This window comes from Dromiciops gliroides, chromosome 6 (genome assembly GCF_019393635.1).
Source record: "Dromiciops gliroides isolate mDroGli1 chromosome 6, mDroGli1.pri, whole genome shotgun sequence".
Taxonomy (NCBI): domain Eukaryota; kingdom Metazoa; phylum Chordata; class Mammalia; order Microbiotheria; family Microbiotheriidae; genus Dromiciops; species Dromiciops gliroides.
Window position 1 is genome coordinate 16,292,354 of NC_057866.1, and position 27,865 is coordinate 16,320,218.

Genomic DNA, 27,865 nt, shown 5'->3' on the forward strand with positions numbered 1-27,865 from the left:
ACAAGCAGGCATCCAGCTTTTTGCCTGAAGATCTTCAGTGTGTTGGGAGCAGGGACAAGGGAATGGGGTGGGGAGAAAGAAACATCATTCTGGGTCCCACTGAGAATCTGTGATAATTCAGATGTTGTGTACGGGCATCTCATAGAATACAAAGACAATTTTAAATAAATGGCATACCCCAGGATTTTTTTGCAATATAACTAGATTTTTTTTGGGGGGGGGGCGGCAGGGTAATTGGGGTTAAGTGACTTGCCCAGGGTCACACAGCTAGTAAGTGTTAAGTGTCTGTTATATTTGAACTCAGGTCCTCCTGAATCCAGGGCTGGTGCTCTATCCACTGCGCCACCTAGCTGCCCCTTCTTTGCAATATAAAACCTGCAAATTTCGCCCATTCTGATTAACTAATTAGGTCATTCACGAACTGGAGACAGCTGGGTAGTGCAGTGAACAAAGCACTGGCCCTGAAATTGGGAGGATTTGAATTCAAATCCAACCTCAACTGCCTCCAGGGTAATTTCCAGTCACTCTGATAATAATCTTGCCCCTGGACCCAGATGGCTCTGGAGGAGAGTGTGACCTTCTACAGTCCTCCCTCACTTAAAGCCAATTCACTGCAAGTCATGACATCACTCTGATGTCATGGTCCTCTTAGGGAATGAAGGACAAACAACAAGGTGATCCACGATGAGAAGTAATTAAAGGACTTTCCCTTCCAATATTCCAGTTCAGATTTTTTCACTAATCTGGCAGATTTAGCCTTCTCCTCAAGCCTGCCCTTACTTTGTTCATTAGTTGGAGTTTTACATGTTTCAGTATCACATCCTCTGGCATTCCCACCTTGTGTGAGAGAATGCTTCTCCCTCGCCCAGTGACTCAGTCCATCAATATGGCAAGCAAGGAGTTCCACAAGCTTTTTCATCTGAATAGCACACCAGCTATCACATATTAAAATGTCCCAGTGGTATTGTTCCTAAGAATATTCAATCACACACACACACACACACACACACACACACACACACACACACACACACACACGATATGGTGAGTGTGTGCCTAACCTAGTGCTCAGTAACCATAAGCGAGAGCCACCTTATGAAGAAAGTAGAAATAAGGGTGGTCCATCACTCCAGTGAGTGGGGTCAGAAGACGTGGAAGTCCTTTCCTGAAGGAGGCCAAAGTGTCTGCAGCTTCTCCCTTTGCTCCCTAGCAGTGATGAGTGGTTCTTGGTATAGGTCAGAACAAAGGTTCTTTGCTGCTCCAAAACCTAAGGTTTTACACTGTCCGTGAGTTGTGTTGAGAAGCTGTACAACCACCTACCCTCTCTGAATTGACCCAAAATACGGAATTATGCCTCCATACTCATAAAGTCTCCTTCTGTCTCACAGGAACAGGCAAATAAGAGGAAACTGGAGCGGAGAAGTCAAAAGGTCATGACTGGTGATCTTGGCTGTCTGGATCGCCTGGAGATCCCCGTAACCTGTTAATTTTAGTGATATGGTAAAGAAAACTATGTGAGAAAGCATTGCAGAGTCCAAGCTTTGCTCTTGGTTCCTGAAAGGTAGGGTTGGGACCGCAGTTAGACGGGATGGACCTTTCCGCACGACATCCTTCCAAGTGTCTCCAGATCGTCTTCAATAAAGGTCGTCAAAAAGATGAGACAGATGAGAATTGCAGGGCCAAAACCACATACATGCTGCACTACAGATGAAAGAACAAGAGAAGGGAGACGCTACATCTGCTGAGCCTCAGCAAACTGCTGACTCCCATGGGCTGGAACCCTATTCCGGCCAGGAGATGAGATCAGGCGGAGGTCGTGGATAGACCTTACTGTCCATTGCATCAGCTCCTGCAGCACCTTCAAGCCCCACAGTTTCTTCTCCAAGAAGCTTCGCTGACCACCATCTGGCATCCTGTCAGTCTCTTGAGATGGGGCCTGATGTCCCAGCAGTGCCATTAGCTCCTCTATCTCATAAGCAAAGGCAGCCACTTGCAGCAGGACCCTATGGATGTTCTGGTGGAAATCTCTTTCCGTAGGGGTGAACTGGACCCTCTGCTCCTCCAGGACCTCGGTCAGGAGCACGTGGAAGGTTCGATAAGCTTGGAGATTTTCTTGAAGTCGTTCTGCTTCTGTCAGCTCACTCCACCGGTCAGTGCTGGCTGATGGCACGCCATCCACGGAATCCAGGTCGACATTCTTGTTCAGGCCCTGATGTTCAACCTGGTAAAGAGCGGGGAGGAAATAGAGTAAGGTATCAAATATCTTCTCAAGTCAGCTAAAGGGTATGCCCCTAAATCCGAAAAAGAAAAGAAGGGCTGTCTAGATAGAGATACCATTCAGGATAGAAATGAAGATTAGAAGAGGGAAGTACTCTGTCTAGAAAACTAGAGCCTGTCTCCACATTCATGAAGGTGGTGCTAGGCTACCTCCAGGAATGGAGTGGTAAGCTCCTCAAAGGACATGATTAGGGGAATGGGAAAATCCCTGAAGGAGAACCACCCTTCACATGAATTGTTTTCACAAGGATGACACGAGGGGTTGAGGTTCTTCCTACTTCGGAACCAGGAGTTTAGGGCACACCCTCAGGGATTTAGGGTGCTCAGCTCTTCATTTCATCTCTCAGGAAGTCTTCTCCACAGCTAAACGTTTGTTTGGGTGTTTGGTTTGTTTGGGGGGGGGGGAGGGGGAGGGCAGGATGGAAGACAGATGTAAAGCTTCTATGTGCTAAGCCCCAGAACAAACAACAGACGGATGTGTGCTAACAATTTGGGAAAGCCCGATTTGCTAACCTTTTCCAATTTCATTCAGCTTTTTCCAGATTAAGAAAAATCACTCCTGCCCCCCATTCAGTGAACACTGAATATAGAAGGCATTTAAAAATATATCTGGGAAAAAAACAAAAAAACAACAAAAAAAAACCCTTACAAAGCTGAATTTGGAGAGAATGTGCCATACCCTGGTATTTTACATAAAGTACTATCACATAAATTCACAACAAACTTTTAAGAGGTACTCTTATCACCACACCCAGAGCTCCCAGGCTATTTCTTATTAGATAAGTCTCCAAAAAACCTCTGGATTCATGGGAAGGGGAAAAAGGACAAGCAGCATAGTACAGTGGATAAAGCAAGATTTGAAGTCAAAGGACCAGGTTTCAAACCCCGCTTTTTGCCATCGTGTGACCACCTGGCAAGTGTTTGCAACTCTCTGGTCTTATTGTAAAATGAGGGATTTCAGAGATGTCTATGGTCCCTTTTGAGTACTAGCTCAATGATCCTATCGACTAAAGATCTCAGGCAAATTGAATCCCCTGTGACATTTTCAGTCCCTCATAGCTGCCTACACCCATATCCACAGGAGAACAGGAAGAAATAGTGTTTGCCCTCACCTTCACATTCCCAGAGATCTAGGTGTTAACAGAAGAGGATGGAAAAGGGTATTAAAAAGGCAGCCTGGGAGGAATAAGCCTTTAAGAAGTGGAAGCCTGAGAGGGAGCCTCATTAACATCTCTTTTCCCTCCAGGCATTGGTAGCCTCCATCCCTGCCAGCTTATTAATCACCTCAACAGCACCCCCCACCCCTTTTCCTAAATCAGACCTAAACAAACCCCAGAGGCCGATTCACAGATAAACAAATATACTTTAAAACCATGTGTAATGTTTTCTGATGTTCAGCTCAGTTTTTCATAAACAGGCAGAGACCATGTTTTTCCTAACTGCGTTTTTAGTCAAGTGTTTTGAGCTCTCTGTAACTGTGGTGAGCACAGACAACAGTAGCTGGTGTGGCAAGAAGCGATTCAACTGGATACTTACATAAGCCTCTAGGAGGGAAGTCAAGTCTGAACGGATCTTCCTTGCTAGCCAGATAGAACGGGTGCAGAGGTCCCGGTGGTGAGGGGGTAGCGGGGTGTGCTCTTTGAAAGCCATCCCCTTATCAGCGGACTCCAGAAAACAGCAACTTGAGTTTAGGGGTCACAGCCACCTTAGCGGTGTCTCCAAAGAGGTCTTTGCTCAGCTTGCAATAACTAGAGACTTCTCAGCTTCTGAGCTGTGCACCCCACCCCCACCTCAATCACACACACAGAAACAACAAATACAAAGTCCCTCGGTTCTGAGGTGACAGCACATTCCTAGATACGGATTTCAGTTCCTACAGAATTAACAAAGGCCACTTTCTACCCCAATCGGCCTTTTTCTTTGTTTTGTTTCTCCTTCCTGATGCAGTGCATGGCATACTGTTTTCCTGTTACTGTTCTCCCTTTGCACTTAGCAACAAGGTCATGATCACTGGAATCCTCTAAGGAAACTCCCGCCTGATGTAATATATTTTATATACACAGATAAATAGTTGATTTCATCAGGGGACTGTGTAGTCTTTCTGACCTCATTTTTTTCTCTCACTCCCCATTTAAAGAAATTAAGTTTCGTTTTGAAATGGGCTATTCTTCGTAAGCATACAACTTCTAAGTTTTTTAGTTATCTTTAAAACCAGATTTAAATCCACTCTGGATGCAAATCAATTCCAAGATGATTCTGTGAATCTCTACCCTGTGGCCTTCACTGCAGCTTCTAAAACACAAGGGCCTTCCCACCACTGCATGAGAACATCCTTCTAAGGCAGCTGCTGAAATGAAGAATAGTAGCCTTGTTATTAAAGGTATTTTCTTCCTCCAGGTGCTTAGCATTGTCAGGGAGAAGATGTGAACTAAGAAGTGTGTGGGTATGTGTGTATTTTGACACTGGACATTCATCTACTTGTCTGCTAAGAGAAGATGAAGTTTAAAGTTCAATTTCCAAATAAAACTCCATGCCACCCACTCCATTTCTAATCTTGCTCAGCGTCGTGCCAAAGGATCGGTACAAAAAGTGGCCAAATCCAGCAGGACAAGCCCTTGTCAGTTGGTCAGCAGCACCTTTCTCTTCATTAACCAAGGAGATCATTCTTAGCTGAGATCTAACAGATGCAGAGGGATGAGGTGGAGACGGTAGCTGTGTAACTGACAGCTCTGCCTGTCCCTGAGGCTTAGACCCTCAAACACATGACAGAACCATCGACCTTCCTTCCAATGCTTCCCAAGGGGCGCCTCCCTATAATGAAATCTGCTCCCTCCCTGTTGCTAGAAAGAAAGCCTGATCATCCAAGGGATCTCCCGCAGTATTCTGTGTCAGCAGCAGCTATTATCAACCATCACAAACGGAGAGTTCAGTCTGACCAGATCTAAGTGGCTCCCACACTGAGCCAACGACCAGTAATGCCCCCCCCCCCCCATGCAGGCTGTTGTTACTTATTTCTGTAGTTACTGCCTTCAAATGAGACAAGACAACCTTTCTTACCCCGGGATCACTGCAGCCCCACACAACCATGAAGACAACTTTTATTTTTCTTCTTTATACATTTATTTTCATTATGTTTTACCTAGATTAAGAGAAAACAACAGGAGTTGAAAAGCAGATTATCCCTTTTATTATAATATTTTTACATAACTTTTTCCAACCTAGGTTCAGTTAAGTACCTGTCTCTCCCATTCAGTTAAGAAGGGTCCTGCATATTTCAACAGGCAAAAAGAGAGGTCTTTGAGAAATAAAATATTTTAAATTGATCCATTACTTCTTTTTCCTTGAATACTACATCTGGGAGGAGGGAAAAGGACAAAGAGGGACAAGGGGAAAGATGGTTCATCAAACGCGTCCCTTCTGTTCTTCGCCCCATGCAGGTATGGAACTGGCACAGGTACTTCCATATGGAAGCTGCTTCACACCCTAAAAGCCCAGTTCCTTGTGGCCAGTTATCACATCCAAACCTCTATGTGAAGCCCATCTTCAGATGGTGTCCCAATCATGTGAAAATGATGACAAGCTGTCTCTCTTAACAAGGAGAAAACACGGCTCCCGGCTGCTTGACTTGCAGCCTCATGTCAACCACAGTCATCTACTTTTGAGGTACAGTGCAATGTGACAGGTGTCCGTCCATTCAAGAGAACATACAGCTAAAATAGACACAATTTAAATATAACAGGATCGGACTGTTTCTGGACCAGGGGTAGGAGATGTGCATGTAAGGCTCCTCGGAAGTGCACTTAAGTCAACTTTAAGGAAAGGAAAGGGGGATGGAGAAGAAAACAGAAAGGGGAAGGATGAAAGATATTATTTACTTAAAAAGAGAGCAGGAAATCAACTCCCAATTCCATATCATGTTCTTTTCCCAAATGTTCCCAAAAGGAAAAATAAAATAAAGCCCATGAAAAATACAAAGTGTTTATTGCCAACTACTACAATAATTTAATTGAAGCAAACTGCATGCATGCGAGTGGTGGCAGAGAGAAGGACAAGGAATGAGAGAAGTAGGAAGTTTCTAAGTGTTAGAACTAGTCAGCTGATGGGGGTGGGAGGGGAATCGGACACAGCTCTCTCTCTCTCTCTCTCTCCTTCCTCAGACAAGCTATGTGTGGAGTTTGCTTCTAATAGGGCGGCAGTTGTACCACTATAATTGAAATATATTGAAAAAAGGCAAAAGGCTAGACAACAGACGAGGGGTGGAATGGATGCTAGCTGGTGTAGCCAATATAGACTGGGCCTTTATATGGGCGGGTGGCCCCATTTGATCAGGTTTTATGGCCTTTTCAAACGTTCCCAGCACACCAAGTCAAGTGGCCACCCCCTAGGGCTTAAAGGGAAGCATATTCCACATCAGGCCCCATCCTAGTTCCCTTTTACTCTCTACCCCCACAGCAAAGGGCCTGCAGATCTAAGAAACAATAGGCCTTTGAGACTGTCCCCTGTGGGAGCTCCACTCCCCATTCTCCTGGCAGGCCTGCTTTGGAACAAGTGGTAAAGTCAAGCTTCTTTCAAAGATGACATTTTGGTGCCGTCCTTTTCTCCAAGGGGTGTGGGGGGGAGTGGGTGTGGGGGGGAGGAGGAGGGAGAGGAAAAAAAAAAATCAAGATAGAAAATTGGTAACCTTTGTATTTTTAGTGTTCATGAAAAACAGCTGTTCCTCACCTTTTCCCACAAGCCTTCTTTTCCTCTAACAGTCACCGCCCATTTCTCACAAGGGATAGAGCAAGCCTTCATGCCCTAACACTTGAGGTACATACACAGTAAAGCCTTTCTCAAGGACAACCACTGCCCTGGATAGGCAGGGTCTTTTGAAGATGAAAGTCATGCCAGACACTATTCCATAAAGCAGCACATACCGGGATGGTCCTTAGGAGATACAAATTTGTTAGAAGGGACAGTAGAAGACCCTCCCTCCCAATTCCAGTTCAGAATGACAGGTAACAAGTTGACTGCCTCCCTACACCTGTGTTTGGCCTCACGCTTCTGAAGAAAGGGCAAAATCACCAGAGAGCAACAGAGCTAGGTACTTTTTTATGCAATCAAATCACAAGAGGCCAGTGCTTTGCCCGCTCGAGCCACAGCGTCCTAAGAGAGGGTACTGGAATGAAACAGACAATGACAAAACAATGATTAGCAAAGCAATAGATGGGATTAAATGACCTGAGAAGGTCTAAGGGGAAAAAGACAGACTGAGAAGAGCAATTCTTGTTTCTGCAGTTCATACCCTGAAGTAGCCTGTCTCTCTCGCTCTCAAAAACCCTAAACCTCATCGCTCTAGTAAACCAAGGAGGACACTAATTTTCATCAAGTCTTTCACCCTTCCCTGAAAAGACTTTCAAAAGATCCCTAGGCTACTGTAGTAAGAAGAGGCCAAAAGAAAAGTACGATTGGGGGGGCTGGCTACATTTCTTATACCTTACTTTACAGTCTTGCCTCCAAAGTACCTAGTGTGGGAAGGATCCCATATCAGGATAGTTCACTTTCCTAGCCCCACCAAAAAAAAAAAAATAACAACAAAAATCAGATCTTTTGTCAATAAATAAGGAATTGTGTTTCCACAATACAACAAAAACATATGTTCAAAGTGCAAATTTCTGTCATCCATCTGGGACTCCGTATCTCTCCAACATACAGCTGTTTTCTAGCCAGAGAACATATAGAGGCCAGCCCCCTCCCTCTCCAGGAAACCTGCTGCCAAGCAAGTGAGCACCACTGAGCGCCATATGAAGGTGGTGGGAAGAAGGGGAGGGAGGTGGAGGGCCCCATGCCCCTTTCTTTCAAAAGCTCAGTGGAAAATGAAAGGAGATGGGGAGAAGGATGTGGGCTGTTGGACAGCTCCCCTTGAGGAGGGGCCCTAAAGTGCCAAGGTAAGCTCCAAATCCAGGGGAATGCAACAGTGTGAGGCCGAGTACTACAAGAGAAAAGAAAGGAGAATGACAGGGCTGCTGTAGAAGAGATAAGATCGAGAGGACAGGAATCTGTTACAAGAGTAAGAAGCCAAGCACATCAAAATGACAGTCTAGGAAAGGAAAAGGCAGGGGGAAGAGGTCTGCCAAAGGTCAGGAAGTTTGTCTGGCTTGAATTGGGCGTGAGAGGATGGCCCTCACTTTGCTTTGAGTTTCTTCTGTTTATCACTGGTGAAAGCAGCATTACTTTCATAAAGGGGCTGATGGTGGAAGGATGGAGGGAAAGGGGGTGTGCTATGTTCCACACTGGGAGGAGCAGGCCCTTCAGTTACTTTTACTAGTATTTTAAATCTGTTTTAACTTTGTAATTTTTTTCCATTTTTTTCCTTTTTTTAAATACAAAGTCTGAATTGTCCCAATGCCCCCTACGGTCCAGTAGAGTCTGAATCTTCAATCAGAACCTCTGTTGTGGCCCCGAGAATCTCCGTGTTCATGACCAGCCCCTCTGTGCCTCCACTGCTGCCACTTCCCACAAAGATCTTTCCATCGGCCATCAGGCTCACCCGCTCTGCCCCACTGCAGAATGCCTTGGGCATCCCTTCTGAATCTAGCAGGAGGCACTCTGCAGGGGCCGAGTTCCCCAAGGGCTCTGGAAGAAGAGGAAGGCCCTGGGCATCAGTAGGTTGTGCCAGGGACTCTGGGTTAGTGCCCAGGATATCTGTGCTGGTGATCAGGGCTCCAGCATTGGCAGCCAGAGCTTCAGCAATCAGCACCTCTGGGTGGCTTTTTGCTTTGTGGGCCACCACGCTGTCCTTCTTCTCAAACTTCTTGCCACAAATATTGCAAGAAAACTGGTAGAAGGAATCTGCATCGTGTTTCTTCATGTGCCAGTTGAGGGAAGCCTTCTGCCTACAGGTGAATCCACAGATCTCACACCTAAGCAAAGAAGCATGAGAATTAATGTCAAAAGGGGAACAGAAAAGAAAAAAAAAATTACAACCCAGGAGAGGTCAACAACTGTGCTCAAGTGAAAAGGGAGAGAGTTTAGAAGGAAAATGAATTTTATTTGGAACCTAGCCCACTACTTCTGAGGGGTCACAAAATGAGGGATGATGAAAAATGAATTCATCAGCCAAGATTAAGCCCACCCTGCAAATGGGCAGTGTCCATAGGGCCGGAGGCCCATTTGCGAAGACTCTGACCCACGTGAATGAATACCAGCCCTTCTGAGCGTGGAGTTGGCATCTTTACTCAGAACTGCATTCACTTACTGTAATGGTTTCTCGCCAGTGTGGATCATGCGGTGAACTGCCAAGTTGTGGGAGCTCTTGAAGGCCCGAGCACAGTATTCACAAATATAATCCCTTTGATCTAAAAGGTAAAAAGGGCTTGCTATTTCACATGTGGAGTCAGAATACTCATTTCTTTCGATGCTTTTTTCTTTTCTACTCTCCAACATTCTCTACCCAAGGCCCACTCCTCCAATATTTCACTAAGGTGTAGCAGTGACCCTGGATTTTCAAAGATTATCGTCAACAGTATGTAAGTGTTGTTATGTCCTACCAAGACAGAATGGCTTAAGATATAGGACAGCAATTTGTTATGCCAAGAACAGCCCAGACAAATCCAGAAAGCCCATTCCTCTCAATATGGCCCCAGCTCACTGGCTATTTAAAGGCAGAGGCACTGAGCTGGGTTTGGGTTCCCTGTCAATAAAATGACTTTGTGCAGTCAGCATTATTCAGTATGAAAGAGAATGTCCCTCTTAAGGCTTAACTGTTTATCTAGACCCAGGTCCACTTGAAGTAAAATCCAATGAGAAAGAATTACAAGCTGAAACAAACCGTCACCCAATAAATTTTACTTCATCACAGGGTAGCAAGGGATTGGGATCTTAAGTCTCGATCCTACTACTAGGGTTGTGGGCAGCTACATGACACAGTAGAGAGAGGGTGGACTTGGAGTCAGGAAGAACCTGAATGTAAATCTGGCCTCAGGAATTTGCTATCTGGCGTGACTCTGGACAAGTCATTTAACCATGCTTGGTCTGAAATTCCTCTTCTATAAAATGGAGTTAATAAAAGCACCTATCTGCCAGGGTGATCATGAAGATAAAACGAGATGTTATTTGTAAAGTGCTTTGTAAGCCTCAAAGCTCAATATAAATGCTACTGCTGTTATTACTATTAATTTTGTTCTTACAATGATTTCTGTCTTTAAGAATGCAGTCCAAATTCTAGGATCTTTCTTAAAATTGTAATACTTCACCACAAAATTAGAAACCTGAATGCAAAGAACTTTCAAGTACATTGACAGGACGGTGCTCTAAGAATCTAAGAGGAAAAGAAGGGTCAGTTTGGAATTTTGGTGAGTTAGCCAAAATGTGCACTTTTAATGGCTCAAACTTTGCCTGAGAATTAGGCACTGAGTTTGCAACCAACATCTCTTTCCTCTCCCCTTTCCTCCCAGCTAGTTTCGATGATGGTCTTTGACAGGCTCTAGAACATGCTTCCTCACAATTCCTGGCTCAGTTCCCCCACAGCCTGAGTCAGTCAATATCACCCAAATTAATTACGAACTCCTTAAAATATATATATATATATATCTTTCCCAAATTCACACTTCTGTAAGTATATATATATATATATATATATATATATATATATATATATATATATTTTGGCGGGGCAATGGGGGTTAAGTGACTTGCCCAGGGTCACACAGCTAGTAAGTGTCAAGTGTCTGAGGCCGGATTTGAACTCAGGTCCTCCTGAATCCAGGGCCAGTGCTTTATCCACTGCGCCACCTAGCTGCCCCCTGTAAGTATATTAAGACAACTGCTGATATGTAATACTCATTATTTGCTAAAGTCACTTGTTTGTGGACAAAATGAATTTCCATTAAAATGTTTTAGGGGAAAAAACCTAATTGGGTTAAACAAATACAATAAATTTGGAGAACACTAGACTGTTAATCTAAGTCATTCAAAAACCTGTTAATCTCTCATGTATGTATGTAGCCTCACTCATTCTCAGCTGTGAGCTTCAATCCCCCTCAATGATGTGCCACACATGACACCTCACCTCACCTCACCTCACCTCACCTCACCTCACCTCACCTCACCTCACCACCACTGTAGTTCATTCAGGCCTCCCTCCATCCCCTTTCACCCAGATGAGTGATATGGCCTTGGCATTAGGCTCCCTCCCTGTCTGTTTTTCTCTCTCCTCAACAAGACAGCTGTCAAAGGGAGTTCCTTACTCATCAACTCCAGTGACTCCCATTACCTCCAGAACCAAACAAACTCCTATCTTGGTAGTAGCCTCATTAAAGGGTGATTACTCCCCCAATGCAAAGACAAACTGATCTTCTCTTTTCTGCATACCCAGCCATCACTCCATTTCCAGGCTTTTAGAGATGCTTGCATCCCCCAAAGCCTGGGATTCATCTCTGCCTCATCTCATCCCCCTCTTCCTCTTAGACATGGAAATTCTACCCTGATCTCTCCAACCACATGTACTCTTTCCTTCCCTAACTATGGTTTTATTTACTTTCTTCCTATTTTTTTCTGTATATATTTGCCCCTTCACTGTGTTGTTTCTTTTAGTCGTATTCGACTCTTTGTGCCCCCATCTGAGGTTTTCTTGGCAAACATATTGGAGTCATTTGCTATTTCCAGATGAGGAAACTGAGGCAAGCAGGGTGAAGTGACTTGCCCAGGGTCACACAGCTAGCAAGATGAAGTCTTCCTGACTCAGGCCTGCTACTCTATCCACCTAGTTGCCTGTGCCAATTTGAGAGTAGGGATTTTTCATTCTGGGTGAACTTTTGGCATTTAACAGGTACTTAGTTAAGACTTCTGGACTGATATTCAAAGACAGGTATACTAAGCAGATCAACTTTTCAATTTTCTCAATTTTTAAGACTTCTTGCCTTTAAAAGTGAGAGGAGGAACACTCCAAATTTGTAATGCGGATTTCATTATTCTATTTTTTTTTTGGTGGGACAATGAGGGTTAAGTGACTTGCCCAGGGTCACACAGCTAGTAAGTGTCAAGTGTCTGAGGCCGAATTCGAACTCAGGTTCTCCTGAATTCAGGGCCGGTGCTTTATCCACTGCGCCACCTAGCCGCCCTTCATTATTCTATTTTTACCAGAGTGGTAAGTTAATGGTGGTGGTGTTAGCCATAGTTTAAAAAATAAGATCACACTAATAAAAAACTAGTAAGCTGACTTAGATTATGGGCTGCCTTACTTGAATATTTTCTTTCCACCATTGTCTAGCACAATGATCTGCACACATAAAAAAGTGGCTTTTTAAAGAAGGATAATATGTAATTATCAGGTAGTGTTCAGTTATTATATTAAATATTATGACTATTTTAGCCTAAATCAAGGAATCAATCAATTTTCTACTTTCATCATCAGTAGAAAGAAAATTTCAAATGCAAGATGCTGTTCCGCTACCTGTGTGATGTTTGGCATGTCGCAGCAGCTGCTTCTGGAGCCTAAAGAGTCGTCCACAGGAAGGATGAGGGCATACATATTTCTTCTTCAGCATATGCTGGTATTTAATGTGGTGCTAAAGATGGTGAAAGGAATATAATGTGATGAAAATGAAGAAATTTTTCTTGCAAAGACACTGAATAAGAGTAGATTATCTTTTAAAAATATGTGCCATGCAACAAGGAATTAAAACACAAGATGACCAGGTAGTAATAGTACAGAAGTTTCCAGAAAACCTATTTTTAGTTTCAATATCAACCTGACTAGGAAATTCACGTAGTCAAGTCATTCTCTCAGAACAATTTTATCAAGCAGGTGATTCCAGAGAGTTTACAGTTACTTAGGAAAAACAAAATTCCACAAAAATCCAAATTTTCTTATTCATGCATGACCCTGACCACAGCTCTAGAGATGGTTACAATCAAGACTGAAAAACTAAAATCACTGATGAAATAGAGGAAGAATCTTCCCTGGGTATAATAACTGAAGGTGAATTGAGCATTCTGCTACTTGACTTACTTGCAAATATCGAGGGTGAGCCAGAACAGTTCCACAGCCTTCCATCTCGCAACGAACATACTGGATTGGAGGTTTCTTTCTGTTACGAGAATTAAAAAAGAATGGTGCCATGAAGGAATGAAAAGTTGGGACATCCTTGTAAATAGTACCCACAGAATTCTGAATAGAGATAACAGACAACTCCAAAATGATTAGTGGGACTTGTAAAACACATTCATCTAAGAGTCCAAACAAACTAAACAAAGAGTTCATGAAAATATCAATCTTAGTATTAGTGATCTTTGAGTCTGCTGTTAAGGATCTAAAAAACTGGGGTATAAACTATTCACCTCCTTTTGGGTAACCGTGGGCTTTTGTCATCTTTTCGCCTCCTTCCTCTCCTGAAAGAGACAAACAGAATGATTTTTCAATGTATTCCAGAATAAAGCCAAAAAAGTATTCTTATAGGGTCAAGGGAGTCTGAAGACATATAATCAGGAGTAAAAGACATGTGAGACATGCTAGATAACACATATGCAGCAAGAAAAACAACTCACAAATCAAATGATCTGCACAAATTTTGAAATTTTTAGTAATGTTGGAAAGGGTGGTGGTGGTGGTTTTTCTCCTCTTAAAGGCTTCAGCCTAACCTTGTTATAAGGAAGTTCTATTTCTAGTAGATATTAACAATCGAATTTCCTCAATAAAATGTGCACTTTAAGAAGAGCTCTCATTAAAACAAAACAAATAGGGCAAATCTCACTATTCTGACAGACCCAAATTCCAAGTGCCCTGAAGCCCAGGGATCACAAAAGCACAGGACTGCTAGCCTTGTAATAAATTCATTTTTATACATACAGTTCTTCAGAAGAGAAACTGGTCAATCTATTAGGATGAAGGGATGGGAGTTATGACAAGAGAAATGGACAAAAGTTTCATAACAGACCTGTCCAAAACAAAACAAAGAAGGGGGACTTCTTTGGGAGGCAATGAGTTCACCATCACTTAAAAATTATTAATAGGATTTATGTTTTAGATGGGGCAGGATAAAATGAAGGCTGAGTCCCTCACAAAACTAAGATACTAAGATCCTATTATTTAATCACATAAAAGTTATATCCTTAACACATTATACAATTCCCACAAGCACATTCCCCTACCATGAAAAGTATACAGAAAAAAATGGCTGGTCCATACTTCAGTGAGCTTTTGATTTTGTAGCTGTGCATTTGGCTTACACTACTTGAAGCAGCCCAAATGACAGCATTTTCAAGTTACCATGGATAAAAAATTCATTACCTAGAACCAAACCTGATGATAACACCAAAACCAATTTTAAAAGCAAAATACACAAAGATACTCTAACTGAAGAGGGAAATTACTTCTATTAAAATTGTGACCATAGCTCACACTTTAATATGAAACCTTTTCTTTTCAGGAATACAGCCCCAGCCTTTTCAAATTATAGCCTACTTGGCACTCAATACAAGAGATTCTCATTTATTTTTCCTTTGTAGTTAAGGGAATCATTTGGCATTTCTCTATTACTTACAAACCATGGGATTCCTTTAGAATACTCAGAGCTACCAATACATAGCATCACCGCTTTCTAAGTATCAGACAACTGACTGTGTTTGCGGTATGGTAAGCACTTTCCATGAATGCAGATCTGTATCCATTATTTAACCAAATCTACTACTGCTGAAACTCTTTGTGTAAGTCCCCAAACTCCCACCCGATCTTTTTATAGTTCTACTGTATATTTTATGTTACTTTGTAATTAATGGCACGAAAGGTTAAGTGTTTCCCCCCCTAAGTTCCTAACAATAGAAGCAGCTGGGCCTGGAATAAGGAAGACCTAAAGACCCGAGTTCAAAGCTGCACTCAGACACTTACTAGCTGTGTGACCCTGGGCAAGTCACTTAAGCTGTCTGGAGATAACAATAGCACCTGCCTCCCAGGGTTAAATCACAGAATAGCTGGGAAGTGCTTAGCACAAGGGCAGGTGCTTGTTTTCTTCCTTCCTTCCTAGTGGAAACAGCCACCTTTGATGCTCACCTAATCCAACTCCACCCAAGTTAATGGCAGAGCAGACAGAAGAGCATGGCCAAGACTAGAATCCAGCTCCCAGCTGAGGATTTGTGCCACCCTAACATGCTGAAGTCTTCCTTCAGAGATGGAAAGAACCAACATCATATTATATACTCTTATCACCTTTTACAATTGATCAAGATAAGAGTCTTTACAGGGATAAAAGTAGTAGTTCTAATTCAGAGGGGGAAGGACTGGAAAAGCCCTACTGACCCATGGAGGAAAAAATGGGAAATATCAACCAAACTCTCATAAGAATAGTATATTCCTCTATAAGGCTGAACCATCGACCTAAAAGAGATTCTTTTGAGCAATCATCAAAGTCAGAAGTAAAAAAAAAATTGTAGAGCATACATTTCAATTTTCACCCCAAATTTCAGGCTCATATATTTTAAAAACCCAAAGGAAAAAGAAATTCCCCCAAGGCTTCAAAATTTCCAGTAATTTTACATCTCTATTATTGTCTCCTACTCACTTCCTAGGAGGCTCCTCATCTTCCCTAATTTCATTTTCTTCTTCTTTGACCTCCACCTCCACTTCCACTTTAATTTCTTTCTTTTCTTTCTCTTCTTTCACCTTCCCTGATTTTCTCCGTGGCTTTGGGGCTTCCCTGAACACAAATACATGACAGTAAGGGACCATTTAACGGACCATCTCTAGGAAGGGAATGAGGCTGAGTTCAAGATACTATAATGACATATTTCCTTCCAAACAATCCTCATCTAAATTCTGGGAGTTCTGTATCACCTTCTTCCTTTCCTCCCAATCTCCTACAATACATAGTCTATCCAATATGCTCTAATATGTTTCCACAACAGCCATTTTATGGACTTTCCATTCAAACCAGGTGTAAGGGGAATGCTTTGCAAACCTAAAAGTGTTACAGAGATGTGAGTTATTATTTTTCTACTATCTTAATTACTCTGCAGGTAGCACTTGGCACTATTTCAAGATGTCCTCAACACAGATAAATCTCACTAAGTAAAGTAGTGAAGGAATCATAATTCTAAGTGTCGAGGCAGGTCACAACATCTGATTAGGCAGCAAAGGTGTGAACAATGCAAATGGGGGTCAGGTTTATTCCTGAAACAATCTGAATGAAAGACAAGATTGGAAAGGGGCAAAAGAAGAGAAAATGGATGTGTAAACAAACAAGTGTGTGTGTGTGCATTCATTTGAAACCGAATATATGCCCATACACTGAACCAACATGATAATAGACAATTAAAAGCATGCAACATGTCAGACAAGGCTTCCCAATTATTTTACATTAAAGATAATAAACGTCACTGCATTTCAAATGGAATTTGAAGCATGCCTTTCTAAGTGGGGTTTGTAGGTCTCATCTCTTGGGTCGTCTTTGAAGGGTATCTCCTCTTCGCTGATCAGCATCTCCTCTTCCTCCTCCTCATCACTACTAAAGGGAGAAAGTCAAACAAAAGAGGTGATGGAAATTCTACGACTGCCTTTGCTCTGTAGTCACTAAAAGGTTGCCATTCAACAATAAGCCTAATTATTCAGCCAAAGCAATAGCTGGTCACTTGTTTTTTCAAGGCCTTACTCCTGAGAGATTAGAAAAGGCATAAAAAGTGTGTGCGTGTGTTTTATGTGTGTGTCTAAAAGTATGAAATGGCGGTTACCAAGAGAGGGCGGGGGCTGCTTGGCTACTCTAGCTTAAAGTCTCTTACAAAACGAAAATGCTTGAACTCAAAAAAAAGGAAGTTCCAGGAACTGATGAGCTCTCCTCTAACAACGGGCATCTCGAAAATTACTCAAAGAAAAACAGCTTAGAATCTGGTACAGTATCCCATTCTTCTAAAAGATTAAATTCCCTATGCTCTCCAATGATTCCCAAGCATTTCAGAATTCTGACTCCTCCTTGTATTGAATGCTGACGTGACAACTCTATCAACAAAATAATGTAACAAGCATTTTTTAAAAATAACTGTTTTGAGAATTTTGACTCTTTTGTATTATTAGAAGCATTGTAGGGTTATTTAATTAATCAGTTGTTTGAATAGATCTGTCCTCTAAATAAAATGGGAGAAAGGCTAAATCTGTTATAAAAACAGAACCCCCCCCCCATTAATCTTTTATGTTCTCCTATACTATCTCTTAGGAGGTAAAAGAAGTTGCATGGCTGTTTTAAGAAAGGATCGAGAATTGGCTTAAAAACTACTGAAATTAAATTCTCCAAGACTAAGGAGTCCCCATCCCAGAAAACAAATAGGATTGTAGGGTTTTAATGATGGGAGTTGGTCCAAACCCTTTGTTTGGTAGATAAAGAAATTAATAAGAGCAAAAACAGAGAACAAAAATCTGAATTAACAAACATTTAATTCTCACTGACAGTTAAACATTCTTTCAAAAGAAAATAAGCTTCTGCATTATTTAACATGACTGTATATTCCATGGTCTCAAATGAAATAAAAAGTGTATCCAGGAAGTTTCCTACCTTACTCCACCAGGAGACTGATGTTCTTCTGTGATCTCTGGAGAAAAAATATGTACATGCTATTAGATCGACTTCTGCTGACAAGACAACCACACATTATCATTTTAAAAGAGTGAGGAGTTCTTTTCCCAAATTAAGCTACTTCAAGCCAATATTCAGTGTTAAAACACACTCACAATGATCTGGCAGCTGGTCATTCAACCAATTCCCCCTCTCACTATACCGTATTCAAGCTGTTCTGTATCAGGTTCTGATTTGCAGATCAGCTGCAAGGAGCCAGTCTTGGACCTTGAACTTCGTGTGTTCTCTGTATCGCAATGGCGTGTGGCAGCGGCCCTGCTGCTGCTGCGCCAGCCTCGGCTAGGCCGAGGAGCAGCAATGGAAGCTTCCTGAGCAAGGGTAGAGTTGTCTTCCTCCTCTTCTTCCTTGGGATCTGAGATAAAAATGGGCACAATTCCCCTTGTGGGTTAAGTGACATGAAACACAGCCACGATGTCGATACCATTTTTATGTCCAATAAAAGCGGTATACAAATCAGACTTTCGGCTTTTTAAGAAAAGAGCATCACTTTAGTCATCACCTGGTCTGCTAAAAAGATGCCGCGCTACAAGAGGGATGCAAAGAATCAGGTGTAACTCAAATTCTTTTATTCTAACCTTTTCTGGACTAACAAGAATAGAAGGAACCACTAATAAGTGGTGATCACGGGAAGATCATAAATGCAAAAGGCCCTTAAAATTATCAATGAAAAACAGGACAGGATTTTTTTTCCTTTTTAACAACTCAATTATCTTAAAGCCTATCTAGCATAGTTGCACACCGATTGATCGATGTGCACACACTGTAACACTCCATTAATATCTACATAAAGCCACAAAGTATAGTGTAACTTTGCTACATTTACCCTATTCAGTCCTAAAGCTTTGTCACTAGGTGACATCACCCAAAGGCAGCAGTATAACAAATTCCATGTCTTTTTCGGCATAAGGGATAAGGGAATCGCCCAGGGTCACACAGCTAGTGCCAAAGATCTGCAACTTGAACTTTGTTCTCCTGATTCCCAGCCTAGCCCTGTATCTCCTCTGCCATTATGCTTCTACTATTTGATACCAAATACAGAGTTAAACAATCCATAGAAAAACATTCAAGATCTTGAGATTTGAATCTAAATGCAGGATCACACTGGTTCATTGCCTAGTTCTCCCTTCTCTTTATAAATGCTCAAGATGGCTATTCCTAATAGAAGGAAATCTATTATGTTGAAAGATGATCCCAGATGTATTCAGCTCAGAGCAGGACAGTGGGACCTTCTTGGACATGGATACAAGGTCTTTCTCTTAATGAAACCTAAGATCCCAGGGTTTTTCCTTTTGCTACATTACCCTCCCCACACCCTTCAGTTCTTAAAAATTCTTAACTTTACATTAAGAGCACTTCTTCAGACAAAGCAGAGAGCCCATGCAACACAAGCCTACGTCGCAAACACCTGCCTTCTCCCACCCTACACCAAAGGCAACAGTTTATTTTTAAAGCCTCATGCTTGTTTGGGTTGCTAACTGACCTTGTTGTTTCTTACTTGCTATGCATTTTAAAAATAACCCTGCAATAATATCCTTTAGTCACTCTTTTCTAACCTTTCTCCTTTTGGTAATTTTCTTGTGAGCCTCCCCTGTCCTCCCACCCAAGAAAAATACAACTCTTCTATCAAACATACAGAAGAGGGGAAAAAAAGAAACCAAAGGGCCGCATTTGAAAATGTTTAATTGTGCACGAGTTTATCATCTCATTGTCAAGAGATGCACATGCATATTTCTCACTGGTGCTTTGGAATAGAGGATGATCATGCGCTGATCAGTTTTTAAGTCTTTTGTTTTTTCTTAAGTTTTACTCACTTCATTCCGCATGCTTCATTAAAAGTCTTAGGGTTCTCTGTATCATTTTTCATGGGTGTACTCATTACATTCATATGCCACACTTTATCTGGTTATCCCTCCACTGATGAGCTTAACCTTAGTTTCCAGTTCTTTGCCATGAGCCACTATGAAGAGCTGCTATCACCAGTAGGGTCAAAGGGTTTGCATAAGTGAATGTCTCCTTTGGAAAAGAACTATCTTGTGCAATCTTGGCCTTCTAGTTCTTTGCACAAAACCTTCTTTTATGCATTTTACTGGCTGTCTTCTATGTCTGGACTCTCCCTTCTCTCTTCCTTCTGTTTTCCTTCAAGTCTTCTCTCTCCAATCTTTTCATCTCTCTTCAAACCTCTCAGCAGAGACATTTGCCCAATATTTAAATGAAAAACAAAACAACAAAAGAAAAAACCTTGAGGCTATTCTTCACCATGTGTTCCTACTTCCCATCATTCGGATGCCTTCTGCTATAGTATCTAATACAAAGAAGTAGCAAACCCCTCTCTACCCACACGAATGGTCCCGGTTCTACTCCATCTCTTCCAGCAGACTGCCTTCCGTATCATCTTCAGTGTCTCATCTATCTTCAATCTCTCTCTGATGTCTGGCTACTTTCCCACAAACATACCCATGGCTCCTCCATCCTCACTTGATCCTTCCATTCCACTATCATTCCACATCTCTCCTGACTTGTGGTTAAACTCCTTCAGAAGGCCATCTGATAGGTTCCTCCATTTCCCTTCCTCTCACTCTCTCTTAAATCTCTACAGTCTGGTTTCTGAGCTTGTCATTCAACTAAAATCACTCATTTCAAAGTTACCAATGATCTCTTAATCACCAAACCCAATGGCTTTATCTCAATCCTCATCTTTCCTGACCTCTCTGGAGCCTCTGACACTGTCCATCACTCTCTTCTTGATACTCTCTTCTCTCTGGGCTTTCATGACACTACTCTTCTGGTTCAGCACCCAGGTCATGCCAGCTGACCATGTATGTCCCACAGAGCTCTGTCCTGGGCCCTCTTCTCCTTTCCTTGATGATCTCAAAATCCTTCATGGATTCAAATACCATCTCTATGCTTATGACTCTCAAATCTACTTACCCATACCTAACCTTTCTTCTGATCCCAAGTTTCAACATCTTCTACCATGTATCAGACATTTCAAACTGAATGTCCCTTAGACATCTTGCCTCCTTAACATATCCAAAACTGAACTCATCTTTCCCTGGCAAATGCTCCCCACTCCCCAAACTTTCCTATTACTGTTGCCTTCATCCTAACGGCCCCTCAAGCTTGGAACCCAAGTGTCATCCTCGACTTCTCACTCTATCTCACTCCCGTGTCCCACCTGCTGTCAAGGCCTATCAATTTCTTTATCATAACACCCCTCTAGTATCCCCCAATTCTCTTCTGACACTGCCACCACCCAGGGTCAAATCTCCATCTTTTCACACCAGGACCACTGCAATAGCATTGCCAGTTGCTCTACCTGCCACAAGTCTCTCCCCACTCTAATCGATATTCCACTCACCTACCAAAGTGATTTTCCTGAAGGACAGACAGGTCTTATTCTTATCAGCATTAGGATCAAATACAAAATCCTCTTTGGTGTTCGGAGCACCCTCCCCCCATTCTCCCCTATCTCTGTGCCACCCCCCCCCCAATCCCGTGATCCAGGAACAATGAATGGCCTCCTTGCTATCTCCATCTCTTGGCTCCGGGAATCTTCTCTGGGTGCTCTCCATGCCTGGAATGCTTCTACCTTATACAGCCTTTCCCAACCACTCTCATTTCTAGTACCTTTCCTCTTTTGATTATTTCCTATTTATCTTGTAAATAGCTGTTGTTATTTCTCCCATTTGATTGCCAGCTCTGGGAGGAGGGCCGTCTTCTACCTTTCTTTGTATGCCCAGCACTTCACACCTCTGTACCTGCTTAATGCATGCTCATTAAGGAAAAAAAAGCCTCAGCTGAAGTGCACCTCGGGCAAGAAAGCTTTCCTGGTACTCCTTAACCTCAGTATCTTCCCTCTTATACTACCCTCAATTTATCCTGCGTGTGTATGTGTGTATATGTGCTCATACCTGTTGGTTTGCATGTCGCCGCCACCGTGTTTGAGCTCCTCAAAGACAGGGATTGTTTCTTGCCTTTCTTTCCATTCCTTGCCTTTATTAGCACAGTGCCAGGCACATAGTAGATGTTTCCTATTTGTTGACTTTATTTAGAGGTAGTTCCAAATCGCTTTCTAAATGTTGGCTCTGCCAAAAACGGATCCGCCTGTCTGTTTTCCAATATTTTTGGCTGCTTACTGTCACACTGGAGATTCTTTTTCATACCAACTATTCTGCAAAAATTTTTCTCAAATCTTGTAATTGTGAAGCTGATTTTAAAAAAATTGGGGGTGGGGGGCAGGGCAATGAAGGCTAAGTGACTTGCCCAGGGTCACACAGCTAGTAAATGTAAAGTATCCAGATTGAGGCCAAATTTGAACTCAGGTCCTCCTGAAACCAGGGCTGGTGCTTTATCCACTGTGCCACCTAGCTGCCCCTTAAAAACACTTAAGCTATATTATTATTTGATCTTAAATGCACCTCTATGAATGTTTCTCTCCTGTTTTAGAAATGGGTCTTTGTTGTCGTTGTTAAGACTGAGAAGCTCAAGGCCATCTTAGCTATACTGTCCATTTTCTCCCCTATTTGACAGAACACCCTATTCTTTTCCTCCTTTGTTCCACTCCCATCATCTCTCATGAACCAAGCCTTCATTTTGGGCACTTGCTTGACCATCTATTATTTCCTCTCTCTTCTTGTCAACCTCTTATCTACTGGCTCCTCTACATGCCCAGGTCTCTCTCAAACTTAAAAACCTTTGATGCCACCACCGCCGTCTATCTCTCCTGGTCATAAAATGAGCCACACTTGTTGTCCACCATTTCCCTCACCTCCCACTTATCCCCCAACTCCTTACAACCTGAATTCTGACTATACCACTCATGAAAATTTTCTTTCCCAGGTAACAAATGATCACAGCTGCTAAATGTGATGGTCTTTCTCTCCCTCAATTCTCATTCTCTTTGGCTTTTCCACACAACTGTTGATATTGCATTGTGTTTGACACTGCTGACAGAAAGGAGGAGAGATTGACCCCCTCCCTCTACTTCTGAATCCTCTCCTAAGTTCACATATCATTCTTTCCTGGTTCCACTACCTATCTGATCATTCTTTCTCAATTTCATTTACTGTATCATCACTATCTTTCAACCATTAAATGTTGGCTGGGATATTCTAAGTGGATCTACAGGGCATTCTCTAAGGATCTGGCCTGAGAACTTTCTTTTTTTTGTCTATAATCTCTACTCCTGAATTCATCAAGGAGTTCAATTGTTTCCAAAATGTATATATCTAACCCTAATCGTTCTAATGCACCTCAGTCTCACATTACCAACCACTAATGGTACACCTTCCTCTGGATATCCAATTAGCACCTCAAACCTTGTTATCTTCTGCTCACAAGCTCCAGTGGCTCACATCCTCTTCTACATTCTGGTTCCCACCTACCTGTCCAAATTTCATGTTTCATTCCTGATCTCTGCATCTTTGCACATGGTTTACATGGAATGTATCTTTATCACTACTTCTCAGAATCCTTAACTTCCTTCAAGGCTAAGCTCAGCTATCCCCATACATGCCATACCATTTAGTAAAATGTAAGCTTCTTGATGGTAGGGACAATTGTTTTGGTCTTTGTATCTTCAATACTTAGCCCCAAGCCTTGAACAAGTAACAATTTCGTGTTTGTTGACTCAGATCTTATACCTCAGAGCTAGATGGTACTTCAAGAGATCTGCCTTGAAGTAGGTAAGATGTTTCAACAATGAGATCTCTGGAGGCCGGAAAAGATTAATTGTCTTGCCCAAAGTTGTAACACTGATAAAGAACTAGAACCAAATTATCACCAAATGACAATGCTCTGGTTCTAATTATGGCAAACTAGGTCCCTGTGGTCACTGTTCAGTGAGAAATCCTGCCAAGTCCCTCTGCAGGGGTTATAATCTTCCCTCATTAGGAGACACAGCTACTTTAGACAGGGAAACCCTGTTGTTGGCCCTGTCAAATGGTTTTATCACTGCACATAACACGAAAGGAGATGAACAATTATCTGTTTTACCACTGAATCCTAAAGACCACTGAACCTTTCAGATGACCTTTCACTGATTTGCAGATGAAACCTCCTGCATGGGTCATTTCTCCCAATGTATGTGATCTCAGGGCTTAGCAGAGTAGTGCAAAGGAAGCACTTATTAAATGCTTTTCATTCATTCAAGCTGAATGGAACACGGTATAATGGAAGGCTTCCCAGGCTGAGATTTGAGACTCAAGTTCTAGCCCCAAACCAGCCAATAACTAGTTATATGACCTTGGGTACATCACCTGGGCCTCTGTTTCCTCATCCGTAAAACTAAGGTCAAATGAAACTATCTAGAAGATCTCCTCAGTCACTTCCAGGCCTAAAATCCTATACTGTTTATAAAGCATTATTTCTTCACAAGCTAATTTAAGTCATTAGATGTACAAGACAGGGAGGACAGCATCCCCCCATTTAGCTCTTAGCTTAATTCTGTGCATGAAAGAACCATACGTACCGACTAAAATGAAAACACAACATTGACTTTTAACGTCTTCTTCAATACTTTCATTTCAAGGCTAGTAAAATGATGGGCCATTCCTTACCTCCCAGAACGATTAGTCGTGGCTTTTCCCTCTGAAAATAATGAGGGGACTTCAAGAATGCATTCTTGCAAAGAGGAAGGAATGAAAACGACTCCATAAATTCTGACAATGCTTACTTATTTTGGAATCAGTAGTAGATGAGTGACCAGTATACTTCTCTCTAACTTCTTCTGTCATTGTACCTGTATGTGTTTTAAGACCTCACAAGATCAATCAAACCAACTCCATTTTAAGAGGAGAAAGTCAAGGTCTTAAAGAAGTAAAGCAATTTATCCAGGTCACATTTGCTGTCCTTATTAAGGTGCGTTTCTTGATCTTAATTTTACAAGTGAGGAGGCAGTTTATATTTTTCTCTTAAAAACATTAAAAAACATCCAACACAGTTGCCCCTCAGATGATTTCTCTGTGGTGATGCAGCCCTGCTGGAAGAGATTCATCATTCCCTATGTATAGTCTTACCCCCAAAGCAGTACTGCCATCATGTGGCCATTTCAAGAGTTTAAAGTGACATTAGTGTAGTGAACTACTTTAAAAGAAAATAAAATGTTAAAAAGATTAAGCATACTGCTCTCCTAAGAAGAAATTATGATACTGGACCAGAGAATTCTCTATTATGACACTTAACCCATTTGACCCTCTTTGGAGTGATTTGTGTGCAGGTATGTCTTTTCATCTACACTGTGACCTCCCTGAGGAAAGAGGGTGCATCCTTCTCTGGGGTTCTACTGAAGAAAGTGCTGACACCTCAAGATTGCTTGAATGAACTGCAACAAAGCTGATTTCTATATCAACATATCAAACTTTGCATGATGTATGAGCTCAAGTGTTTCTTGAATTTAATCAGTAATCCCTTTTTAGACTAATTAGGAAGATCCAACAAAATACCAATGTCAATTAGTTTGCTTACTTTAAAAACCAAAGTTAACTAAAAAATTGCTTTTGTTGTTAACCTCTATTTTTGAAGTCCTGCCATGGCTGCATTAGTATATACAACTCATCTCCCTAAACATTTAACTTGATTTAAATTCAACAGCTTACATACATAGATACATAGATACATACATTAAAGGTTTATCTCCCTCCCCCCACCCAATAACTGAAGTAACTCTACTAAATCTATTTTCACTGCCTCCACATTTCATGGAAGTGACCCCAGGGTCCTCATCGACTGGCCTCAACTCCTTGCTCTGCTTCTGATCACATGGGATCACTTTGCCTTTTGGGAATCAGTTTCATCATCTTCATTCTTTTCCTGCTCTGCACCTACAATCTTAGGACTCAGCAATGTAAATATGAGCTTAGTTGTGGATGAGAAAGTCTGTTGTTTAAGGAATATCCAAACTATTAGAAAAGTTTCTGGCCACAGGAGCTCAGTTCTAAAGGGACTGTGTTGGGGAAAGAGCACAGTACAGTGGGACAAGACCTGGCTTTGGACGCCGAGGCCATAGGCTCAGACCCTGGTTCTGCCACTCCTGAGGACCCTGGGCAAGTCGCCTCATTTCTCTGGGCCTCCGTTTCTTCATTTGTAAAATGATGGCTTGGAGTAGCTAATCTCCAATGGCTCCTTCAAGTTCTAAATCTATAATCACAGGAATATACATGATAATGATATTATAGTTAATTAATGAAGTATACTTTTTTCATAAATGTTTAAGGAAACAAACATCAAATACAAATATAGAATTCTTTAGGACATAATTATGAAATGATTATGCATTAAAAATAAGGCTATTTCAGCTAGGTAAATAGTAAGAAATTTAAAATCCTAGACTATGATATTATCTTATTACTTATCTTCCCTTTTCAATATACTAGAAAATAGATGCACTTTTTTTTGCTTTTAAAACCTTTTAGCCTTTGCCTCTATTTCCTGAATATTTTAACTCTGCATTTAGAATAAAAAAAAAAAAGAAACATAAGATGACTGTTGGATACTCACATCCTCTTTACACACATACATCCTACTACTTGTTTCTCAGAATACTGGTCAGAGAATGATCTCAAAGTGCTGTATTGTGAACTATCGATAGCCTTTTTAAAAAACGTTTCACATTATTGTCTCATTCATTCCATGAGCTTCAGCATCTTATTGTTTCATTTTACAAAAAGCATTTTAAGTAGAAAAGTAAATCACACAAGAGAATCCTAAATTTTTGGTGTTCCCTACACTATCAAAAAGAAAATAATAAGGGCTGTTCAGGAAATCTAGACACTGAATACAACCCTACAACTTACAGAACAAATGCCATCATAAAATAAAGGAAACAGCCCCATTTTATCCTAGAAAATACTAAGACTATTTTAGATGCCCTGTTGATCATCAATATCAAAGAACCCATCATTTTCACGATGCTTAAAAAAAAAAAAAAAAGACACTTGGTCCACATGCCAAGAACACAACAGATTTGATTGAGAATCACTGGTAACAACCTTTCCAAGAAGGAATCCAAAAACCAAATGCAATTCTTTCTTATTCTTCCCATAGCCTTTTTTTTTTGGGGGGGGGGGGCGCGGGGGGGGGGGGGGGGCGGGGCAACAGCTAGTTAGTGTCAAGGCCTGTGCTTAATCCACTGCACCACCTAGCTGACCCCCTTCACAAAGCCTTTTAAGAGGTACTCAGGAAAAAATAAAAATACCTTTATTGTATGTTGATTTCAGTCTTATACTCAAACAACAAGAAGTGTCCTTAGTAGCCAATTAAGAGCTATCAAAATATATGGAAATAACTATCTTCTAATCTTTCTGACTCTCAAGGGCCTGTCCTTGGCCTTCTTTCTCTCTCTCTCTCTCTTTTTTTTAGTAAGGCAATTGGGGTTAAGTGACTTGCCCAGGGTCACACAGCTAGTAAGTGTTAAATAAGCTAGTAAGTAAGTGTCTGGCGCCGGATTTGAACTCAGGTCCTCCTGACTCCAGGGCCGGTGCTCTATCACTGCACCACCTAGCTGCCCCTCTTCTTTCTCTCTTAATACTCAACTGGTGGTAATCTCCCTCACTCCCAGAACTTTAACTTCCACCTCTAGGCTCCAATGTCTCTTCAGTTCTGACTTCTGGTGACAGGGTCCAGCTTCCCATCTCCAAGTGGCTGTGGCATACCTCTCCAAGCTGATTTCCAACTGGCACTTCAAGTTTAACAAGCCTTCCTTTTTCTCCTCCCTGATTTCACCAATTCAGTTGGTGGTGAATATTTATTCAGCTACCTTCCCACCTTCAAAAGCTTGGTGTTCTCTTTCATGCTTTGTTCTCTATGCAGGAACTAGGACCTGTCAAATACATCTTTAAAAAAATATGTCCCCCCTTTATTCCTACTGCTATTATTCGAATGTATTTTCTATTCCTCTATTCAAGTTAGCCTTCATCTCACTACCAGAATAATCTTTCTTATGTCTAAACCTGCTCACATTACCACTCAACTCAAAAATCTTCAGGAACTTCAAC

The 27,865-nt window shown here is 41.7% G+C and overlaps 2 protein-coding genes across 2 annotated transcripts in view; both read right to left on the reverse strand.

Moving 5' to 3' along the window:
- Positions 1-278: 278 nt before the first annotated feature.
- Positions 279-3,993, reverse strand: CNTF (ciliary neurotrophic factor). Its single transcript, XM_043971724.1, has 2 exons — positions 3,814-3,993; positions 279-2,221 (listed from the first exon to the last, which is right to left on the reverse strand). The coding sequence occupies exons 1-2, from the start codon at positions 3,925-3,927 to the stop codon at positions 1,733-1,735; spliced, it is 603 nt and encodes a 200-aa protein (XP_043827659.1). The 5' UTR covers positions 3,928-3,993; the 3' UTR covers positions 279-1,732.
- A 1,448-nt stretch (positions 3,994-5,441) lies between these two features.
- The window catches only part of ZFP91 (ZFP91 zinc finger protein, atypical E3 ubiquitin ligase), a 38,554-nt gene continuing 16,130 nt past the window's right edge, over positions 5,442-27,865 (reverse strand). Inside the window, exons 3-11 of the mRNA XM_043969751.1 lie at positions 18,016-18,225; positions 17,793-17,829; positions 16,656-16,754; positions 15,813-15,947; positions 13,597-13,647; positions 13,268-13,346; positions 12,710-12,824; positions 9,515-9,614; positions 5,442-9,179 (exon numbers count right to left, since the gene is read on the reverse strand). Of these exons, the coding sequence (XP_043825686.1) occupies positions 8,669-9,179; positions 9,515-9,614; positions 12,710-12,824; positions 13,268-13,346; positions 13,597-13,647; positions 15,813-15,947; positions 16,656-16,754; positions 17,793-17,829; positions 18,016-18,225 (1,337 nt within the window). The 3' untranslated portion in view covers positions 5,442-8,668. The remainder of the gene's footprint in view (positions 9,180-9,514; positions 9,615-12,709; positions 12,825-13,267; positions 13,347-13,596; positions 13,648-15,812; positions 15,948-16,655; positions 16,755-17,792; positions 17,830-18,015; positions 18,226-27,865) is intronic.

What these genes read in the sequence shown, in the direction of transcription:
- CNTF (XM_043971724.1), bottom strand. Translation starts at nt 3,927, where the DNA reads ATGGCTTTCAAAGAGCACACCCCGCTACCCCCTCACCACCGGGACCTC. An exon ending in CTTCCCTCCTAGAGGCTTAT is followed by an intron (nt 2,222 to 3,813) that starts GTAAGTATCCAG and finishes GCTCTTTACCAG; the next exon opens with GTTGAACATCAGGGCCTGAA.